Source organism: Tasmannia lanceolata, unplaced genomic scaffold, assembly GCF_043159265.1.
Source record: "Tasmannia lanceolata isolate RefF3 unplaced genomic scaffold, GAP_Taslan_0.1 ptg000019l, whole genome shotgun sequence".
Taxonomy (NCBI): domain Eukaryota; kingdom Viridiplantae; phylum Streptophyta; class Magnoliopsida; order Canellales; family Winteraceae; genus Tasmannia; species Tasmannia lanceolata.
In genome coordinates, this window is record NW_027518696.1 from 6235314 (window position 1) to 6254700 (window position 19387).

The 19387-nt window shown below is 40.6% G+C and overlaps 1 protein-coding gene across 1 annotated transcript; it reads right to left on the bottom strand.

The window, feature by feature from the left end:
• Positions 1-716: 716 nt before the first annotated feature.
• On the bottom strand, positions 717-18983 carry LOC143852857 (mitochondrial 28S ribosomal protein S29-like protein). The gene is made up of 7 exons (XM_077362480.1): positions 18405-18983; positions 16558-16721; positions 13273-13484; positions 7836-8090; positions 7608-7694; positions 6180-6352; positions 717-1207 (listed from the first exon to the last, which is right to left on the bottom strand). Exons 1-7 carry the CDS (start codon positions 18869-18871, stop codon positions 1099-1101), a joined length of 1467 nt encoding a protein of 488 aa, XP_077218595.1. The 5' UTR covers positions 18872-18983; the 3' UTR covers positions 717-1098.
• Between the last annotated feature and the right edge of the window lie 404 nt (positions 18984-19387).

Below are 19387 nucleotides of genomic sequence, written 5' to 3' on the forward strand. Positions count from 1 at the left end.
GTTATTTATTCAGAGAAATTATATGATGCCCGACTGTCAAGTCCCGTCAAGGTGGTACTTGAAAAGTACCACCCTTGATATTTATATTTGATCCAACAGCAGCCTCTTACAAAGTAGGCAGCTGTTGGATCAAATATCAAGAGGGGTACTGTTTTGACAGTACTTGACGATCGGCACCATATAAAAATTCCTTTATTCAATGGCGCCTAAAATAAAATAAAATCTCCACCTCCCCATCCTTCTCCTTCCCCATCCGTGATGAAAAATGTGGGGCTCCTCTAGAAGTGGTGGATCATTGTTAGATCTTAAAACATCTCGACAATGAAGGTGACATCGTGCATGCCACGTGGACATGATCAGGTCCGCTGATCTGGCTGCGACCCATTGTTGATGGACTGCCTTGATCAGATGATCAAATGCCCGTCCAACATGAGACCAAGACCATGTGGGGATTGCTCATGATGGTTCATCTGAAACCGCCCATATCGCACATATCTCACGTTATAGTCAATGCCGACCCTTGCCATGCAATCCTAACAGTGAGTCCAACAGTCCGTAAAATAATCTTTCCGCGATAAATACACTGTCCTCGAGGCAAAGTTTTGCACAAAAATATGCTGAAATTTGGTGTATACGTACACAGCATTACCAGTACCAGTAAGCTTTAGTAGTGCTGGGATGCCTTTGAAGATGAGACTGATATAACTCGAAGATGGTAATCCGACCAATAATGAGTTATATAAGACAAGCCACCAAATAAAAACTATGTTACAGCAGTTAATAGCTAACAGAAGATTGAAAATGGGACCCATACATGTTTAGCCAAAATGAGAGCAGAATGCTCTCCAATGGAATAAGAAAGAATCATATCATAACAGGAACAACTCATTTTCATCTGAGAAGAAATTCTCAATGGCATGTCTGCAGCATCCGGAAGATCACATAAAATATGATGATTTCACGTTACCTTTCTTTCTGAATGAATCCATCATGGTAAGGAATGATCTCAGCGATGTTGGACGGGAAACTGTGAACTAACTGTCGGAAAAATAATTGAATTGTCGCCTCAGTGCTGGTGACCAGTTCTTTCTGCAGTTGTTAAATGAAAGGAACCAACCATCTCATCTCTGCACCATTTCCATTAGCTAAGTAGTAAACCTTTTTCCATTTCTCCTCCGAAAATCCGTCCTGTCGGATGAGTCTTTGCCTGCAATTGAAGATGATTACTGCAAACCCAATTGGGTATGACTAGACAGATGACAAATGACAGTTTTAGTCTACGACATGAAGCATTGTTCAAATGATATTTGGCAGTGTTCAATTGGGTTCAAATTCTTGGTGCCTAGTTAAATAACAGAATCTTCGTCGAAGTAGAATTTTCTGAAACGACTAGACAGACTCATTACTCATACCCTTGTTCAAGGGGTTCTAGGGTGGAATTGGTTATTGGCCAATCTCTGATTTTGTGTCTTTTTCTGTTTTTCACTTTTCATTTTTCAATAAGATCTCTCTCTCTCTCTCTCTCTCTCTCTCTCTCTCTCTCTCTCTCTCTCTCTCTCTCTCTCTCTCTCTCTCTCTCTCATCAATAGGGGACATAGACATGATAGGGTTGGCAAGGTGGATGAGACAACTAGCTTGCAAGTGAATCGGAGCCGTAGGAAGGAAGAAAAAGCAAAGGCAGAGGATTTAGGTCATGAAGAAGAGTATGAACTATGAGATGAGGATTAGGTTTTCCAGTGGGTAGAGGAAGTAGGGTTTTAAACAAGAAAAGGGTTTTCGGGGCGTCGGCGTTGCTGGAGGAGGTGGGAGGGTGTTACACCACTGTTGAAGGAGGTGGGAGGGAGTTACGGGACCGGTGGAGGAGGTGGGGAGGGTTACGGCACTTGTTAGGCCCTTGAGGGTGGTAGAGGCGGCGTGGGGTTGGAGAAGGGAGGTGGTCTGCGGCGGCAAGGGTGGAGACAGACGGAGCCTATGACGCTAGGGGTGAGGTGAGGCGTGAAATGCATGGGGTGAGGAGGAGGAAGATGGAGGTTGTCAAATGGGAGGGGAGGAAGATGGGTTCTTCCAAGAAGGTCTCAAGGGAGCCAAACCCTAGGGGCTCTGATACAATGTTAGAAGAGAATAGAAAAGAGAATGAGTAAGTTGGAGTCTAGCTCCCCCTCACTTATGTATTTATATTTAGATAAAGTACAGAGACCATAATGCCCTACGGCATGCACACTCCTAACAATTAGATTAGCCACGAGACTCAAACTCCCACTGTGTCTTTGTATTGAATTCATCTAGATGAGATTGGATTGCCCCTTTGTGTATCTCCAAAGTCATGTTGGAATGGTTGCATTCATGGATTTCTTTCCATTATACCAGATAAGTTGTATTATGGAAGATCTCAGTTTCTTTCCTTTTCTCAGAATTCTCTCCCAACTTAAAGAGCATGATTTTAACCTATGATTTAGCAAATACTTTGAATTTATTCTTAACACGCATGTCGTGTCATGTCGACACTAACGCGTGTGTCCATACGTGTTGACACTCCTTTCGACACTAGTAAACTGTAAACGTAATGTTAGAAGTGCCAGACTTAATGTGGGTGTTTCAACACATTTTTTTACCATGCCAGGTGTGACATTCTTTTTTATTATTGATTATTGTGCTAACCTCTTTTATTATTAACTCTTATTTTAAATCTTCTTTAACTAATATTTATTGTTATATCCCCTCCCCTAAATCTAAAACCCTAAACAAACTCTTATTCCAGTATTATATTCATAGTATCTTATTGTGTCTACAAATGAATTAATTATATATGCACACACACACACACACACACACACACACACACACACACACACACACACACACACTTTCTGTTTTATCCCTGTTCCGGTTTCTAAATTTTGGAGGAATGCTGTGTCCGACAATCTGCATCAATGTCGAAACGTGACACTTGTGTCCGTGTCCACAAATCATAGATTTTAACAACAGCAATAAAATAGAGTTGGTCCACAGACATGAAATCACTGAGTTTAATTCACACTAACCAAACAATTAGTTTTCACTTGAAAAAGAACAAACATTTGAAAACATGAGATACAAGCAATTGGTTTAAAAATCTAATCAATCACTTGCACTTAAACTAAAATCATGTATGATACAATTCTTTATCATTTTTTTTTTAAAAGATGACAATTTTATTGATACTATGAAAGTTACATTGGGGACCAGAGGTTAAAATCAATACTGTGAGCAATAAAATTTATTGGTAGCAACAATTCCTTATCATTTTTGAAGAAAGGATTATAACTAGGTGTAGGGGTGAGTCAAAATAGGCCGAAACCAATGTTTTCCACATGTCTCTTATCCAGGGTTTTAAATTTCGGTTTCGGAATGCGTTTCGGTCTTCACCGAAACCGAAATTTTTGCTGAAATTATGAAATTTCGTTCGAAATCCGACTAAATAAAAAAAAAGCTTGATTTTATCTAGGCTGAAATTTCAGGCGAAATTACCGAAATTTCGGTAATTTTGCCCCAAATTTCAGGGAAATATTAAATAATGAATAAAATATAGATTTTAACGTGATTTTCCCTAAAATTTCGGACCGAAATTTCAGGAAAACGAAATTTCGGTCGAAATAAGGTAATGTTTCGAGTTAAACCAATTTCGATTTCGGTATCAACCGAAACCCGAAATTTCGGATTTCGGTCGAAATTTAAAACCTTGCTCTTATCTAGAAATTTTCAATTGCCAATTCAGTTCCATGGAACTTAAGATTGTAAATCATCAATAAAACAAGTAATCAATCAAAACAAGGCTCATCAATATTGCAAAGTTTCAATTGAGCAACTACCACTTGATCAACCAACCAGCTTTCCTTATGACAATATGCCACAGAAATGAGCGTGGTCACAGAGAACAATAATAAAATAATAATCTTTTGCAATATTGCATATATGAGAGGAAAAATGCGTGGTTGGTTGATCTGGCTTGAGAGGAACAATCTCATTTTTAATAACAAGATTAAGAGCTGGAACCACATCACACTGGATATTAAATTGGCCATTATTGCGTGGTCCAAAGCTGGGGCTGGAACTACTTACTCTATCGGCTCCATCCTGCACAATTCTCATGCAGTGATCTCAGAAAGGAAATCTAACAAGGTTATAATTAAACCTCAATGGGTTCCACCACCGGAAGGATGGTTTAAACTGAACTTAGATGGGAGCTCTATGGGGAATCCGGGCAACGCCGGCATTGGTGGTGTGCTGCGTAAACGAAGGGTGATTCTGTCATGAGATTCTCTGGTCCAGCAGGTTTTTGCGATGACAACGAAGCGGAGGCTAGAGCGTTGTTATTCGTTTTGAGGTGGTTTGCGAGTCACAATTTAAGTCCTCTTATCATCAAAGGGGACTCAGCTAATGGGATTGCATGGGCCGATAGTCCGAGCTCCGGTCCCTGGAGAATTGCTTGCACTCTCGATACGATACGTGACCTTGCTCGCTCTATTTGACCCCAGCTTGAGCACAGGAGGCTGTCAGCAAACTCAATGGCATATGCACTAGCAAAGGAAGGTGTCCTCCTTCCTGAGAATCGTGTCGTTATTGATGAGTCCCTACTACAGTGCTATTAATGATTCTCATCTTTTTGGTCATTCTATCCTATCTGAACACTCTGACCACAGTCCTACTGACCCGGCTGCTAGTCCCAAGCCTTATTAGAGACGAGGTGAGGCTTCTCCCACCGCTACTGGTGCAAGAACATCAGTTGACTTTGAAGCTTCGATTATCCTTAATCTGTTCCCATGTAGTCGGCATTCTAGAAGCTTCACTTCCCAGCCGATTACTTTCTCAAGGGCTCCTTGTGTGGAAATGCTTCTCACGATCTCCAGCTCTTTCCCACCAGCTCGTTCTCCATGAGCCATCTAGGTACCTTCTATTATATCCTTCCTTACCTTTTATTATATTATTCTTTTTTCGTAACTTCGGGAGAAGGGGTGCCTCCTCACCCACCGGATCTAACGAACAGAACAAACAAGGTTAAGGAATCGAAACATGTCATGACGCTGACTTGGTTACGACGACGTCGAGTTGGCGGCGGAGGAAGACTCGGCATTCAGGTGAGCCGCCCGGTGCTGTGGTAGATGGCAGTTCATGAGTATTGCCCAGCATCTAATATCGCTCAAGGGGAGCGGTGGAGTGCTCATCGAAACAAAGATGGGTTAGTCAAGTTTCTTCCATCTCCTTCCCCCCGGTAGGCCAAATCATTCATCTTTTTTGCTTCAGAATCTTGATCAAAATGACGAACAATTTCACAATTTTTTTTTTGTCATTCACAGTTTATCCTCATGTGGGCCAGACGTAGTACAATGAATAAAAGCTTCATTTGTTTATGCCGTTCACAGTTTAAGCTCGTGCGTGGTAGGCGTAGGAGTTGGGCGAAGAGGTAGCGAAGCTCAGGTGGTGATGCAAGTGCACGGTGAGCGTAGTAGCCCCCTCAGGCATACTCCTTGTACAACCAAGCGAAGAGCTAGCGAGGACCGGAATGGAATATCGTATTTAGTTTAGAATCGGATATCTATTCCCCCGCTACGGGTCCCTGCTTGCCTTGGTCCTCAATCAACGGGATCGAGGACTGGACGTCTATAACTAACTATCCCGCTTTTGCTCTAAGAAAGACAGATGCCTTTCGGGATCATTATGAAAACTGGTTACGGGTTGCAGGATATAAAGGTGTAGTAGTTGATCCTTGGAATAAGGTGAATCAATTGGTTTCCGTCTAGCCTCCTCCTTTTCTTTCTTTACTTCATAATAATAAAATGAAATTAATTCATTTTCACATGAATGGTTCAATCCCTAGGTGGTACCACCGATACCAAAGGTAGGTACTCATCAATAACCCATATATGAGATTTAGAATAAATTTTTTGTTACCTTTCAAAAAAAATAAATTGCATATATGAGATTTAGAAGAACTCCGCTTGTGTTTTTCACAGCATGTCCCAAGCCAGGATAAAGGAGGAGGGTTGGCGTCAGGTTGGCAGCCAGCCGTAAACTTTGCCACTCTTCTATGAAATGAATCCTATAGATGAAATTTTTCTAAAGGATTCATTTAGCCGACCCCAACTAGTTTGGGACAAAGGCTTTGTTGAGTTGAGTTGAGATAAGAGATTTAGAAGCCATACCTAAGATAATAGTGGCAAACAGTTGCAGCCTCATCTAAGCTGTACCGAGGCAAGTTAACACGGGCATCTATTGGAACATCTGGCAGGTGTTGACGTAGCTTGCCTACAGCAGTTGAATGAGAGAAAGCCCCCACCATCATGTCATTATGCATCATAGATCGAAATGCATTCACCTACAAATGGAAAATAAAGGAAGAATCAATACCAAACAAGCCTTATCACAGGGCAAGATGAAAGCATAAAAGAATAAAAATAATTTGTAAGAGCAACACAGCACCCAACCTTGTCCATGAGTTTAGGTAAAGTATCTTCATATACAAAAGAAGTATATATGGACTATATTATAGATATATAGGCTACTGACATTTACACTCCAATTAGTTTTTACTTCTTACCATAAAGTAATAAAAACAGGGACGGAGCCAGGAATTTGCTCCAGGGGGGGCAAAGAATGGGTTGTTTTACCATTTTGGGCCCACCATTTTACACATCTTGTTTTGATAGATGAGGCCCGCCATCCCCCCCAAACCCGTGCATAAGGTAGAGCTCACAATTTACAGCTCATATTTTGATGTAGTAAGGCCCACTGTTCACACCTCATGTTCTGATGGGTGGGCCCACTATTTTACACCCATGGATAGAATGGCCCAAGAATGTTAGTGTTTTAAACAAGATTTTATATTGTTGTTTGCGTATGAAGTCCAGTATTTTTTGAAAAAATAAATATGGGGCCCACTCCATAGGATGATACAAACCATTCATTTGTTGGGTCACGATGTAAATAGGTGCCACTGCATAAATCATCTCCATAGGATGATCCTAACCCTATGTGGGATTTGCTAGCTAATTTCCCTGTAAGCCATTTCGCGCTGACTTTTGCACAACAGAACAGCCACCTCAGATGAATAAATGGAATAAGACAATATCTACTAAAAAGTGAGCATGTGTGGGTGTTCTCACGTGTAAAAATCACCCTCGAAATGGCTTTTCGCGAATTTGCCTAACAAATCCCTACTTATGTAGCTAAGGTGCCATTCTCTTAGCCGCTTATTCAGATTTTTTTCATTAGTGCAGGCGCGCGCGCGCGAGAGAGAGAGAGTTAATTTAGAAAGTAACTTACAAAAAAATCCCTAAATATCAACTTATGGGGGAAATCCCAAATTTGAGAGAGAAGAGGAGGGGAGTGTCTGATAAAAGAAAGTACTGGATGAAATTGGTAGCAGAACAAGTTAGAAACAGGCAAATATGTAACTATAGAATAGAATTATGGTGGTATATTTCTGGCATATCCCATTTAGAGACTTCAAGAGTCACAAAACCAGGTCTGAAAAATAAAAAAGGAAAGAAAAGTTCGATAATGAATTGATACATTTAAAACATTTTTTCATAAATAAAAGGTTCAATGGAATGGGAGATTGAAATACGAACCGTTGACAGTTCCTTGGCATGAATTGGCCGGCAAGAACGAACAGTTTCCGGTTCCTCATATTCGCTGAAGGTAAACCAACTATTATACTGAAGAAATAATAGAAATCATGGGGTCAAAATTTACAAATTCACTATTTATGGGTCTTGAACACTGCCGTTCAAACAGACTGCCTATGCCAGAGATAATTCAGAACCTTAAATGGAACCGAGAGGTAGTTTTTAACTTACCTGATCAATTGCAATAAGCACAGGAATATCTTTCACCAGTGATAACTCTTCCCGTAGACGAACTACTACCCCAACTGCCGCATGTGTGTAAGTAAGCCCTGTTTGAATCAGATCAAACAGAGTAGAGCCATCAGGCATTGCCATGGAATCAACATCTTTCATCCAACCAACACCAGCACCCTCTCCTAAGGGAATTGGATCATAGTTTTGGATGGGTAATTCTCGTAAGCGCGCTTCATTGCATTTCAGAAAATCCTGGAAAGTCGCCCCAGTAAATTAGAAAAAAACACATAATGCTTAAATTTCTAAGACATCTGAGTATAACCTACAAAAAAAAATGAAAGGAAACTATTTTACTATTTAAGGCACTAAGTTCCAACTTTGCTTAACTATGGCCGTTGTCAAAACATATGATGAACCAGTAAGCTGAAGTACCCTGTCTCTAGAATTAACTCTATTGAAACTACAGTTAATCCTACATTTTCTGGTACTGCCATATAATGTATCAGTTGAAGCCTTTCATGTTTCTTCTGTTTTCTATTAGTAATTCAATAAATACCACCAAGTCACCAACCTATATGAGTTTCATCTGGTTAGCCCCATTGGAAGGGTGTATAGCTTTAATGCCTTGTCTCTTCAACTTAATAGTGTTATAGACATTCACATAGCCCCTAAGTGGAATCCACATAGCCTCTAAGTGAAGCAGTTCTTTTGTTGGTTGTCAAATCTCCAAAAGCTTACTAGGGTCCAAAGAGGTTCTTGGGTTTGTACTAGTGTCCAAAAAGGTTATTCATGAAAAAAAAAACTACTCAAAGATGGGGAAAAAAAGGTTGTTCAGATTGTGCACATATCTAAGTCAAGAGCTATAGTTGTCAAGATAGATGGCTAAAACAGCATCCCATATAATCTGAGTGCCTCCTCCTGATGTAGATCCTCACGAGGACGTGGTTTGACCTGAATGAAGAAGAGGGGTCGAATGACGCAACACGAGGGTTCTCTTCTTTATCATGATTAGTGGTGAGCAAACTGGATGACTTGTAATTCCCTTGAGGTTGAGACTTGATGGATCAAAGGCCCACAGCCATCCGATCAAAATAGGGACAACAAGATTGGCCAGACTTGGGATCAAAATAGTTAAGCAATCGGCTTTGAGTATTCTAGCCAATTCAGAAAGGTTTGATCAACTTAATAACTTGGTTGGGAGAACTGTCTCCTAATTCTCAACTCAACTCAACTCAACAAAGCCTTTGTCCCAAACTAGTTGGGGTCGGCTAAATGAATCCTTTAGAAAAAATTCATGAAGAAGGTAAAAGGAATCTACCTGGCTCTAATCCTAGTTCTAGTTGGGTTCTTCTATGTGGATCATTTTCTTCCATTCTATCATATCCAAGGTCATGTTCTTTGTTTTGTTCCTAGCTATCAAGTCTTTCCTCACTTTTTCTACCCAAGTTGTTTTCGGTCTGCCCCTACCTCTTTTTACTCCATCAATTTGGCGCGAGTCGCCTCTTCTCACCGGAGCATCGAAAGGCCTACGTTGGATATATCCAAACCATCTTAAGGGGTGCTCTCTCATCTTCTCCTCAATTGGAGCCACCCCCACCTTTTTACGAATGTCTTCATTTTGGGAGAACTGTCTGCTAATTAATTTTTGAAAATTGGAAAAACATTTGAGGTGAGTGTGACATCTCTTATAGAGTCCACAGTTCAATTCTCAGGGCATTTCAACAACCGGAAAAAGTCTTTTCAATTTACCAAAAGTGTTGGTTGATTGGACAAAATCAAAGAATTGCATCTTTAATTTCTTAGATAATTTTAGTATCTACAGCTTTATAACTAGGTTTTCCAAAAACCTAAAAAAGACCTCTTCCCTAAAATCCTAAATAGACATTCTTATTTTGGTTCAACTGAATCCCAAAAGCTATGGGAAACAAGGCAACTTTCCCAACAATCCCCACCTTGGCTTGTTTCCCAGCCATCTGAAGATTTTCCCGTTGACGTAGACACGAATTTGTAGCGGCTCAGTTTGGACGAATCAATAAGATGTTTTCCCCATCAAATTGATAATGTAGATTTCACTCGAGTTCTAATTGGGTGGATGTCAAGAGATTTTTCTGTTTATTTTGCAAATGTAATGAATTGATTGGCTGACAGATTTGATCCACGGTAGGGTCACCCCCGCAGATGAAAGAAAAGGATGAAATGACTCCGATATAAGAAAAAAAATGAGAGATAGGACAAAAAAAGATATAGTAGATAGAGCTCTTTATGTCGTGCGTGTGTGTGTGTGTGTGCCTGTATAGTGTGCTCTCAGCAATTGTTCTCTTCTTTTTTTGTACTGAATTCAAGTTGGTGACACTTGTCGCTACTTGTTCTTCGTTCCATCTCATTATACACAACCAAGGGCAGGGAAGGTTGCACTCAACACTGCAGTACACCCTGGAAATGAGATTTTTTTTTTCTCATGTTTCTGAATGATGATGAATTTATTCAAGAATAAGAAAGTGTTGGCTGATAACAAGGTCTGATCTCCCCACCCCCTTCTTTAGCCAAAAAGTCCACGTCCTCGCTTGCCTCACAATATATATGGTAAATAGTAAGGTTAAAAGATTTATGATGTATTTAATCTTCTGAATAGGATCCTTCAACCTCCAAAGGTATCCATCATTCTAATTTACCCGCTCAATAATGTTTACCATTCCACCACAAACAACAAGGTCATTTACAAATCACAAAAAGTGGTGAAAGCAATCAGATTCCTTGTTGTAACGTTAGGACCTCCATCACGCTAAAATGGTCACCCAAAAACCTAAAAAACACCAATATATTCTCCCCTATGTGATCTCTAATTATACCACAGATTCCGATTGAATAATTGTTGCCGCACATTAGAACCATCAAGATTTGCCTTTATATGGTTCAGAGAAGGAATCCAACTTTCAATAACTTCATCTCTTCTCAAATTGCCACTTACGATTACATTTCAGCAACTTTGCACGTCCCAACAACTAATACCACGAAAATCCTTTTGGGTGCATGGTGCCTGGCCATTAGATAATATGACGAACTATATTTTTTCAACCCATAGAATCCTTTCCTTTATCTCAAAATTTTATTACTGTGGTCCTTCCAACGGGATAAGCCCTCTAGATGGAAAGAGACAAAAGCCCAAGGTTCCAATAACAATAAAAATCATACCTTGCATGACCCAATAAACTCCAAAAAAGAAAATACAAAGGACCAAAGTTTGCAGGCAAGAAAGCACCAAATCAGTGAATGTTGAAGCATCTCTTTTGAGATGAAGGACCAAAGAAAGTGACCACCATAGGAGAAATCAAGAAAAACCACAATCTACCCAGGACCCAACAGACACCGCAGCTACCAAAGATAAAAAGAAAGAGTTGACAAAAAAAAGTCTTCTGACTCCAAATCCAATTCCTAGAAATCTCTCCACCCCCCATCCACCCACCCCCGAAAAAAAAAATCAAGACCATCGAAAAATGAAAAAAAGAGGGCGAGCCTTGGCGCTAGGGCTGCAACAGGGTCGGGTTGGGTCGGGTTTTTCAAAACCCTAGCCCAACCCTAGATTCCATTATCTCGACCCTGACCCACCTTGACCCTGAGTCAGGGCCGAAAAACCTCAACCCATGGCCCGCCCTACAGGGTTCAGTGCTGGCCCTGGCTCGCCCTGATTGGCCCTGATTGGGCAGGGCCGGGCCGGGCCGGCCCTAATTGACCCTAGTGCAAATACCTGTTAAGAGTGCCAAAAATAAAGCAACCACTTATCATATAGAACAAAATGATCAATAAACATAGAAAGGGAACAAAATAAGACTATGAATTCAACAACATGACGGGCAACAGAGACAATTAATAATAATAATCTAAAGAAACACAAATCAAAGATAATAGAAAACATTAGCAAAAGAAACATGCATAGATGGTTCAATTCTATAATAGAAAACTTAGGGTCGGGCCGGGTGAGGGTACCCGGGGCATTAACCCAGAACCTAACCTGACCTGAGTCAGGGTCTAAGAAAATGAACCCTGACCCTGTTCGGGCTCACGGCGGGTCAGGGCTGACAGGGCCAAACTTGCACCCCTACTTGGCGCAACAGTAAGGTTGCTCCATTGTGACCTGGTGGTCACGAATTCGAGTCACGCAAATAGCCTCTCTGCAAAGCAGGGGTAAGGCTGCATACATCTAGCCCTCCCCTGACCCTGCAATGGCGGGAGCCTCGTGCACCGGGCAGCCCTTTTTATCTACCAGTGAAAAAAAAACATGGTCAAAGAATCTATCTAGTGCTCTTTAAATATTCTCCTAAGAAGGTACCAACACTACCCTATTTTACCATCTATCAAAGAAATCAACAGCCCTAATATCATTAACAGAAGCAATCCCATATAAAGCTCTTAAGGAGGGCAGAAGAGGCATCTCCATACCTTGGGTCCTCCCATAACCTAATCCTAAGTGATTAACACCTACCTTATATCTAATAACAACCCTGAAAGACTCCTCAAACTAGCAAAGCTCACTCCATTACCCACATTCCCAATAACCCTATATTCCCAACCTCCAAAGCTTACGCCATATTTCATACTTATTACTTTCAAAACAAACTTCATCTAATCTTCAAAGCCAACTTTCGAAGCGATCCTATATAAATCACATTTAATGCGTCTTCTTACATCGTAAAAGGCCCATTAAGCTGGAACATCAATAGTAATTGTGAAACAACCAGTAACTCCAAAAGCTTAAGCTGTTGGAGAAAGGCATTATTTAGTCTTTTATACTTTTAACACTCCCCTCATGCGTGGCCCCTCTTTTGGGTTTGGCCATTGCATGTGGATTTTTGCTATCTAGGAGGTTTGAACTTTGAACTCGGGACCTTTGGCTCTGATACCATGTGAAACAACCAGTAACTCCAAAAGCTTAAGTTGTTAGAGAAAGGCGTTATTTAGTCTTTTATACTTTAACAGTAATAATAAGGTTGCAAGACAAGGTGTGAAACTGTGAAGTATCTGGCTGGGTGAATTTCTCTCAAGCAAGGACAATGATGTGTCCACATGGGTTGGTCCTACAGGTAATTCAAATGCATTCAAATCAAAGGCATAGTAGGTAAATTGCAACATAAGAAACGTCCGTCAAAGATTTCCTTTTGACAATTGGTCCAAATGTGAGTCCCTCAATACGACCTATTGGCTAGAAAAGGTGTGGACTATCAGGCTAGTTTTAGTGGAACCGTCCAAAACAAGGATGGTAATATGTAAACATATGCTGTTCTTCCAAATGCTTAGAAAGTTTTTCCACTCAAAATTTAATTAAAGTGATTACCATAGATTTAAAGGTTACCTGAGGGGATTTTATATGGGAGTTCTCTTCTTTCTTTTTAAACGTTTGTTTAATTACTTTCTCAAAAAGATGAAGAAAAATTCATACCTGGAGAATTTTTGCAGCTTGAACGGGTGTATCCCATAGACCAGTCTCTGGGTGTGTATAAAAGAACCCGCCATGAGTCCACTCCTTACCTTTTGGAACGTACAAAACCATCCAACCCTCACTACGAGCCCAGTGTACAAGCATTGCAAGTGCAATACTTTTTCCACAACTAACTGCGCCATCCAAGACGATCTGCTTTCGAACTTTCAGACCTAAAAACAAGGAAACAAGATCAACATCAATAGCTTAAAAATAACGCAAACTAAAATTAACGTCCTTCATGGACCCAAAGTAACATTCATAAAATTATTAAATTCATGCATCACAATTAAATGAAGTAGTCATATGAGATCTGATTTCTAAACGATCAAAATCAACCTAGTACTTCACGTGGTAATTAGCAATGCAAATTAAGATTCTTGGATGATAGAGAATTAGAAAAAGATCAAGAGAGTCAGCAAGAAAAAAGTGAGCTATGTGATTTGTGAAACGACCAGTTACTCCAAAAGCTTAAGCTGTTGGAGAAGGCATTATTTATTCTTTTATACTTTTAACACCCCGCTCATGTGTGGCCCCTCTTTCTTTGGGTTGGCCTACATGTGGCACATGTGGACTCACTTTTGGGTTGACCATTGCATGTGGATTTCTAACATCAAGGAGGTTTGAACTCAGGAACTTTGCTAGGACATTTGCTCTGATACCATGTGAAACGACCGGTTACTCCAAAAGCTTAAGCTGTTGGATAAGGCGTTACTTATTCTTTCATACTTTAACACGATTGAACATGGAGCATAAGCTTTCTAATTTCGTAAACATAACAGAACATCCAATATTTTCTTGAGAACTCCAACAAAAACTAATATACATGCTGCCAAAAAAACCAAAACCTTACTTTTAACATTAAGCATCTACTCTAGATTAATCCTAGAATGACTTACGAAGGCTAAAAAAGAGAATATAAATTTCTATGCCTGCTGACATGCTATTAGTCACATCTTTCTATGAATTTCTTGAACAATATCTAAATGGACAATATCCTCTCTATAAAAACCTACAAAAATCACCAGAAATTCTTTAACATTCATAAGGCCTCAAAGATTTTTCTTTCCCAACAGTCCAACCCCTTTCGCCCAATTTTTGTATTCATGTTCCCTTGTTTCGGGGCCGTCTCAGAAAAATCTCTATAGCACGCGTAGGATCTCCCAAGTTTGACCATTGACACTCACTCAAAGCCCTCCGATACAATAGTCCAAATGATGATCATACTGAGGACAGAGGCACAAATCACTCATGGATGGAGAACGGCTACCATAAGAAAATAAAAATAAATAAACCCAACTATTATGCTCCTTCCAAAGGGCCCACCCAGTAGCCACCAAAGATGCCCTCCCTCTGGCAGATGGGGTACAGAGGGACCCAGGACTCAACAATTAACCCCATCAAATCGAGCGCGGGAACACCCACAAGACCCCAAAAAGCCCGAGGACAAAGCTCCAAACCTGAGAGGCCATCCCAAAGATCAAGCAAATGGTCCACCAACTCTGTCCGCCATGCATATCAAAGCGTGATTGGCGATCATGCGAATTCTATGGATAAGATAATCTTTCATGAGAATATTACCCAGACATGCACTCCAGCAGAAGGCAAGAACATGTGGAAGAGTCAGGATCTTCCATAACCTGGTCAACAGGCGCATCACACCATGGTCACTCTCCATCCCCAACCTAAAGAATAAGAGGACATCCAATCTGGGACAATAGGACACATCCGCCAAGTACAAGTCCTGGTAGAAGGTAATGACCAAATCATAGATGACAATAGGGTCCAAATAACTTACACCCTCCACCATCAATCTGCCAATCCAGTTTTTCCTCCACCTATTATTAGTGATCCCATGAAAAAACACAGTATTCTTGTCACCTTCATCCATTTGGAGCGAGATTTTTGCCACCAGTTTTGGATAGACTAAACTCAACTCAACTCGACTAAGCCTTTGTCCCAAACTAGTTGGGGTCGGCTACTGCATCCTTTAGAAAATTTTCATGAAGAAGGATTTTCATGAAGAAGGTGAAAGGATCTACCAGTTTTGGATAGACAACGATCTAAATAATTTGTGTACCCTATTTCTTTCTGCTACCTCCTAAACCAGTTCGCTCCTCTCCTCCTCAAAATTTCTCTGCTTATCCAACTTCCTCGACTTTACCCTTGACAAACATTAGCTTCTCACTAAACTAATATCTAGGCATTGATAGTAAAAACGATCCCGCCAAGTAACAAATATTGGGTTCTAAGGACCAACCCATTTTGTCTCTACAGCCTCAAATCGATAATTTTATGCAGACTATGTTAATTAGTGACTTCAATAAGACCAAAGCAAACCTTTAGATTTTGATAACCTATCTCCATTGGCCCTACGATTGAGGAAGGAAACTCTCTAGCTGTCACACGGTGGATTCTTGTAAGTTTTAATGGCCCAATGCCATGGGCCTACAAACATACTGGGGAGAAGATATGCAGTTCTAGCATTATTTCACTTGGTATCAGCTTTCACCATGCCCACAGGAAGGTAAAAGTGATGGTTGAATCTTTAATAAAGGATTGTGTTTCTAATCTTACTGGCAAAAGATTAGTAATAACGACCCACCAAGAACCTTAAACTCTGTTTGGTTGTAGGCATTTACCTGGTATAGTAGTGGTATAAGTAGTCAACATGGAGGAGACAAGCCTCGGATTTACCTGGAACTTACCTCGTAGACCAGTGGTAAGTTGTATTTAGTTGCCGGCCTCGTATAGTGGTCGGGAGTGTCATTAGACTCATTACCAATATAGATGGAGAAGAGAGAAAGAGAGAGAAAAAGCATCAGTCCCAAGAAATCCAATTAAAATTCCATCATTTTGTGGAATTTGGCTCGGATTTCTTTGGAATGAGACAAGGGTCACACATAAGCAGACATGCAATTATTACGCAGTAGACATCCCTAGTAGTCTCGAGCAATTTCAATGGTGTACTGGCAACCAAACAAGGAGTTTTGCTGGCATGGCACTCAAATGCCAAGCAAAACCCCTAAGCCATCCTCACTTTTGTGCGACCAAACATACCCTTAAGGATGATTAAAAATCCAATGTGCAAGAATTCTGCATATTTTACAAATCAGTACATTCGCCGAATACAAACTAAATCAAGTAACTCAATAAACTACTCAAACTGAATTGTTCAAACCCACACAAATTAGTTGATCAAATAAAGGAAAAAAAAGAGACAGAGAAAGCTAGTAAAAATCTCACCTTTACTGTTGACGTGCAAGGGTGGATCAACAACACGCCTGAAATTATCACGAAGCTCCAGGTAGCTTTGTCGGATGAGCAAGGCACTCCGCTTTGTCTCCTCAAACTCCTTAGTCATCCCCACAGGCAATCCCTCTCGCAAAACCGAATTCAAATCATCCATACTACAATCCCCCCAAAAGAAGAAAATGGTTAAAATTGGAGAGGAACATAAAAACCCCAGAACATAACCAAATTTTGCTTGAAAATTGCATTCCATTTTATAGGGAGAGAGGAAGAGAGGGAACCTGAAAAGTTAAAATGAGAGATAAACCTGAAGAACCCAAAAATGAAACATTTTATAGAGAGAAGAGGCGAAAAACCTGTTACGTACCAAGATGGGGCCCCACTTGGGTGGAATAAATTAGTTTAGATTTGTGTAGCTTGTGTGTTTGCTATCTAGTTGTTTGGCATGGGTAAGAGTCTTAGAGATAAGGGTTACGGTATCTAGGTGCCATGCTACAGGCTATATACTCAACTTCCCGTGTGTATTTCGCTACACAACCCTTTTTCTTGTTAGACCAAGAAACAGCCCAGACGGAATAATTGTTGATCTTTTTACAAAGGGAGTTCGTGCGGGATTCATCAAGCATGTGGGCTTGATGGGACTTAGAAATGTCTAAGTCTAAGAAAGGTGTTTGGGAGAAATATCCCAGCCGCGGAATTCAACGAACATGTGAGCTGGGCGAGACTTGGAAATTTTAAGTCAAGAAAAATTGTTTGGGGAAAATATCCCAGACATAAACACAGAAGGAATTCACTCGGCCAATGTGGCCAAGTGGGAAATGTTATGTCAACTGACCACAGGCCGCCTCGTAACTCCTGAGGGCATACATTATGGGTTTCCATAACGTTTGCACAATTAAGGGGGTTTAACGGAACTTCAAGAAAACCCTATATATACAAGGTGATTGTGCTGGTGGTAAGGACATCCAAGAAAATAAACTCCCCGGTAGCAGTTCCTGTGTAGCCCCCTTCCTGATCTCCATTTCTATCTTTTCCTTCTTTGCAGATACAAGATTGGATTGGTTTGGGTAGCATTTTTAGAGGGAGTGGAAAGAAGCTGCAAAGTGGGTTTTCAAATTAACATGTAAGTAGCCTTTTTTTAAATCAGGTAAGTGTGTTTTTGTGCACAGAGGAGGACTGACCCTTCCTTCAAAGAGGGTCGGGAGGCTGATCTTCCTCTGAGAAGATCAATCATGCTGCGAACTGATTCGGGTTCCTAACTGGTCAACTATGGAGAATTTAAGGAGCTCAATGGGTGAATTTTCACAATTAAAACTACATAAAAAACTAAAAATGATAATAAGTACTCAATGTAACAAAATAACATGCCTAAATGAGCAAAATTAACAACTAAAATAAAAGATCCAAGGTCAGATCACATCACTAACAAACCCCAAAGAACCCAAAACCGAAAATTGCTTGACAAACTACATTGCATTTGAGAGAGAGAGAGGGGGGGGGGGGGGGGGATGTAAAGAGGAACCTGAAAAGCTAATGTTAGAAAGAACCTAAAGAACCCAAAACCCCTTGCAAAACTCATTGCATTTTATAGAAAGAGATAGAGAGAGAGAGGGGGCGGGGGCGGGGGGAAGGAAAGAGGAACCTGAAAAGCTAATGTTAGAAAGAACCTAAAGAACCCAAAACCCCTTGCAAAACTCATTGCATTTTATAGAAAGAGATAGAGAGAGAAGTGGAAAGAGTAACCAAAAAAGCTGATGTAAGAGAGAACCCAAAAAAAACCAAAAACATCTTACAAAACTGCATAGAAATATATAGACAGAGAGATTGAGGATAATAAAAACCTAAAGTCCATGTAAGTGCAGATATCTTTTCTTCCCAATTGAGAAATCGATTGTGCAGTGGTGAAAAGGGGGTAGCCCTTGGGACCCACATCTAGGGTTTTATCATCGATGGCCGAGTAATCAGGAGCACCATCTTCAGGAAGATCGCTCAAATCGATGTCCTCAGCAGCAGCAGCAGAGATATCATCGATTTTTCCGGTCTTCTTAGTGCTGGGTTTTTTCCCTTTCTTCTCTTTCTTCTCTTTTTTCTCTTTCTTGCCTTTCTCTTTTTTGGCCTTTGAAGCTGAGGCTTTAGCTTTAGAGGATGATTTTGAAGAAAAGGGAAAGGAAGGAAAAGGGGAAGAGAGTATTTTTGGGGTTGTTGGGAGGAGAAGGTTTGAGAGAGCGTGAGATGGGTATTGGGGGTTTTGGAGGTTTAGGGTTCGAGCCAAAGTGGCCGATGCTGCTCTGAGGAGGGACCGGAGCATTTCTTTTTTTCAGCAGACAGGCCAGAGAGAGAAGAGAGGAGGAAGAAGAAGGAAAGAGGGTGCGGAGGAAGGAACTTCACTAAGCTCTGGGAACAATCTATGTGGGTCCTATGTTTAGCCAATCTGTAGTGACTCTCTTATGGGCTCCACCATTGTATGATGATCAGATGATCTTGACTATCCGATCATTGAATGGACGGTCAATAATTGCATGTTAGGAAGGGGCCCACATTTAGTGGCAAAAATACATTCAGTTGTATAGGTATGACTGTTCTATTTGTATATATTTTTTGGAGATTTTATACGGTATGGTCTACCATAGGATGATCCAAACCATCCATTTGATGGGCCATGACCTAAATAAGTTGTGCCCAAAAAATCATTTACATAGCAGGATCCTAGATCTCCAATGTATGGACGAACTGCATATTATGGAAACCTTTGTAGATGTGAGGGTTGAGATCATCCTTTTGAAATGATTTTTGGTGCACAACCTATTTACGTTGTGGCCCATCA

Bases quoted from the DNA above. Each gene is read 5' to 3' on its own strand.
- LOC143852857 (XM_077362480.1), bottom strand. From the start codon at position 18,871: ATGCTCCGGTCCCTCCTCAGAGCAGCATCGGCCACTTTGGCTCGAACC. The intron at 16,722-18,404 runs GTTTTTATTATC...GGGGGATTGTAG, and splicing joins TGCACTTACATGGACTTTAG to TATGGATGATTTGAATTCGG. The intron at 6,353-7,607 runs GTTCGTATTTCA...TTCCATTTGTAG, and splicing joins ATGCCAAGGAACTGTCAACG to GTGAATGCATTTCGATCTAT.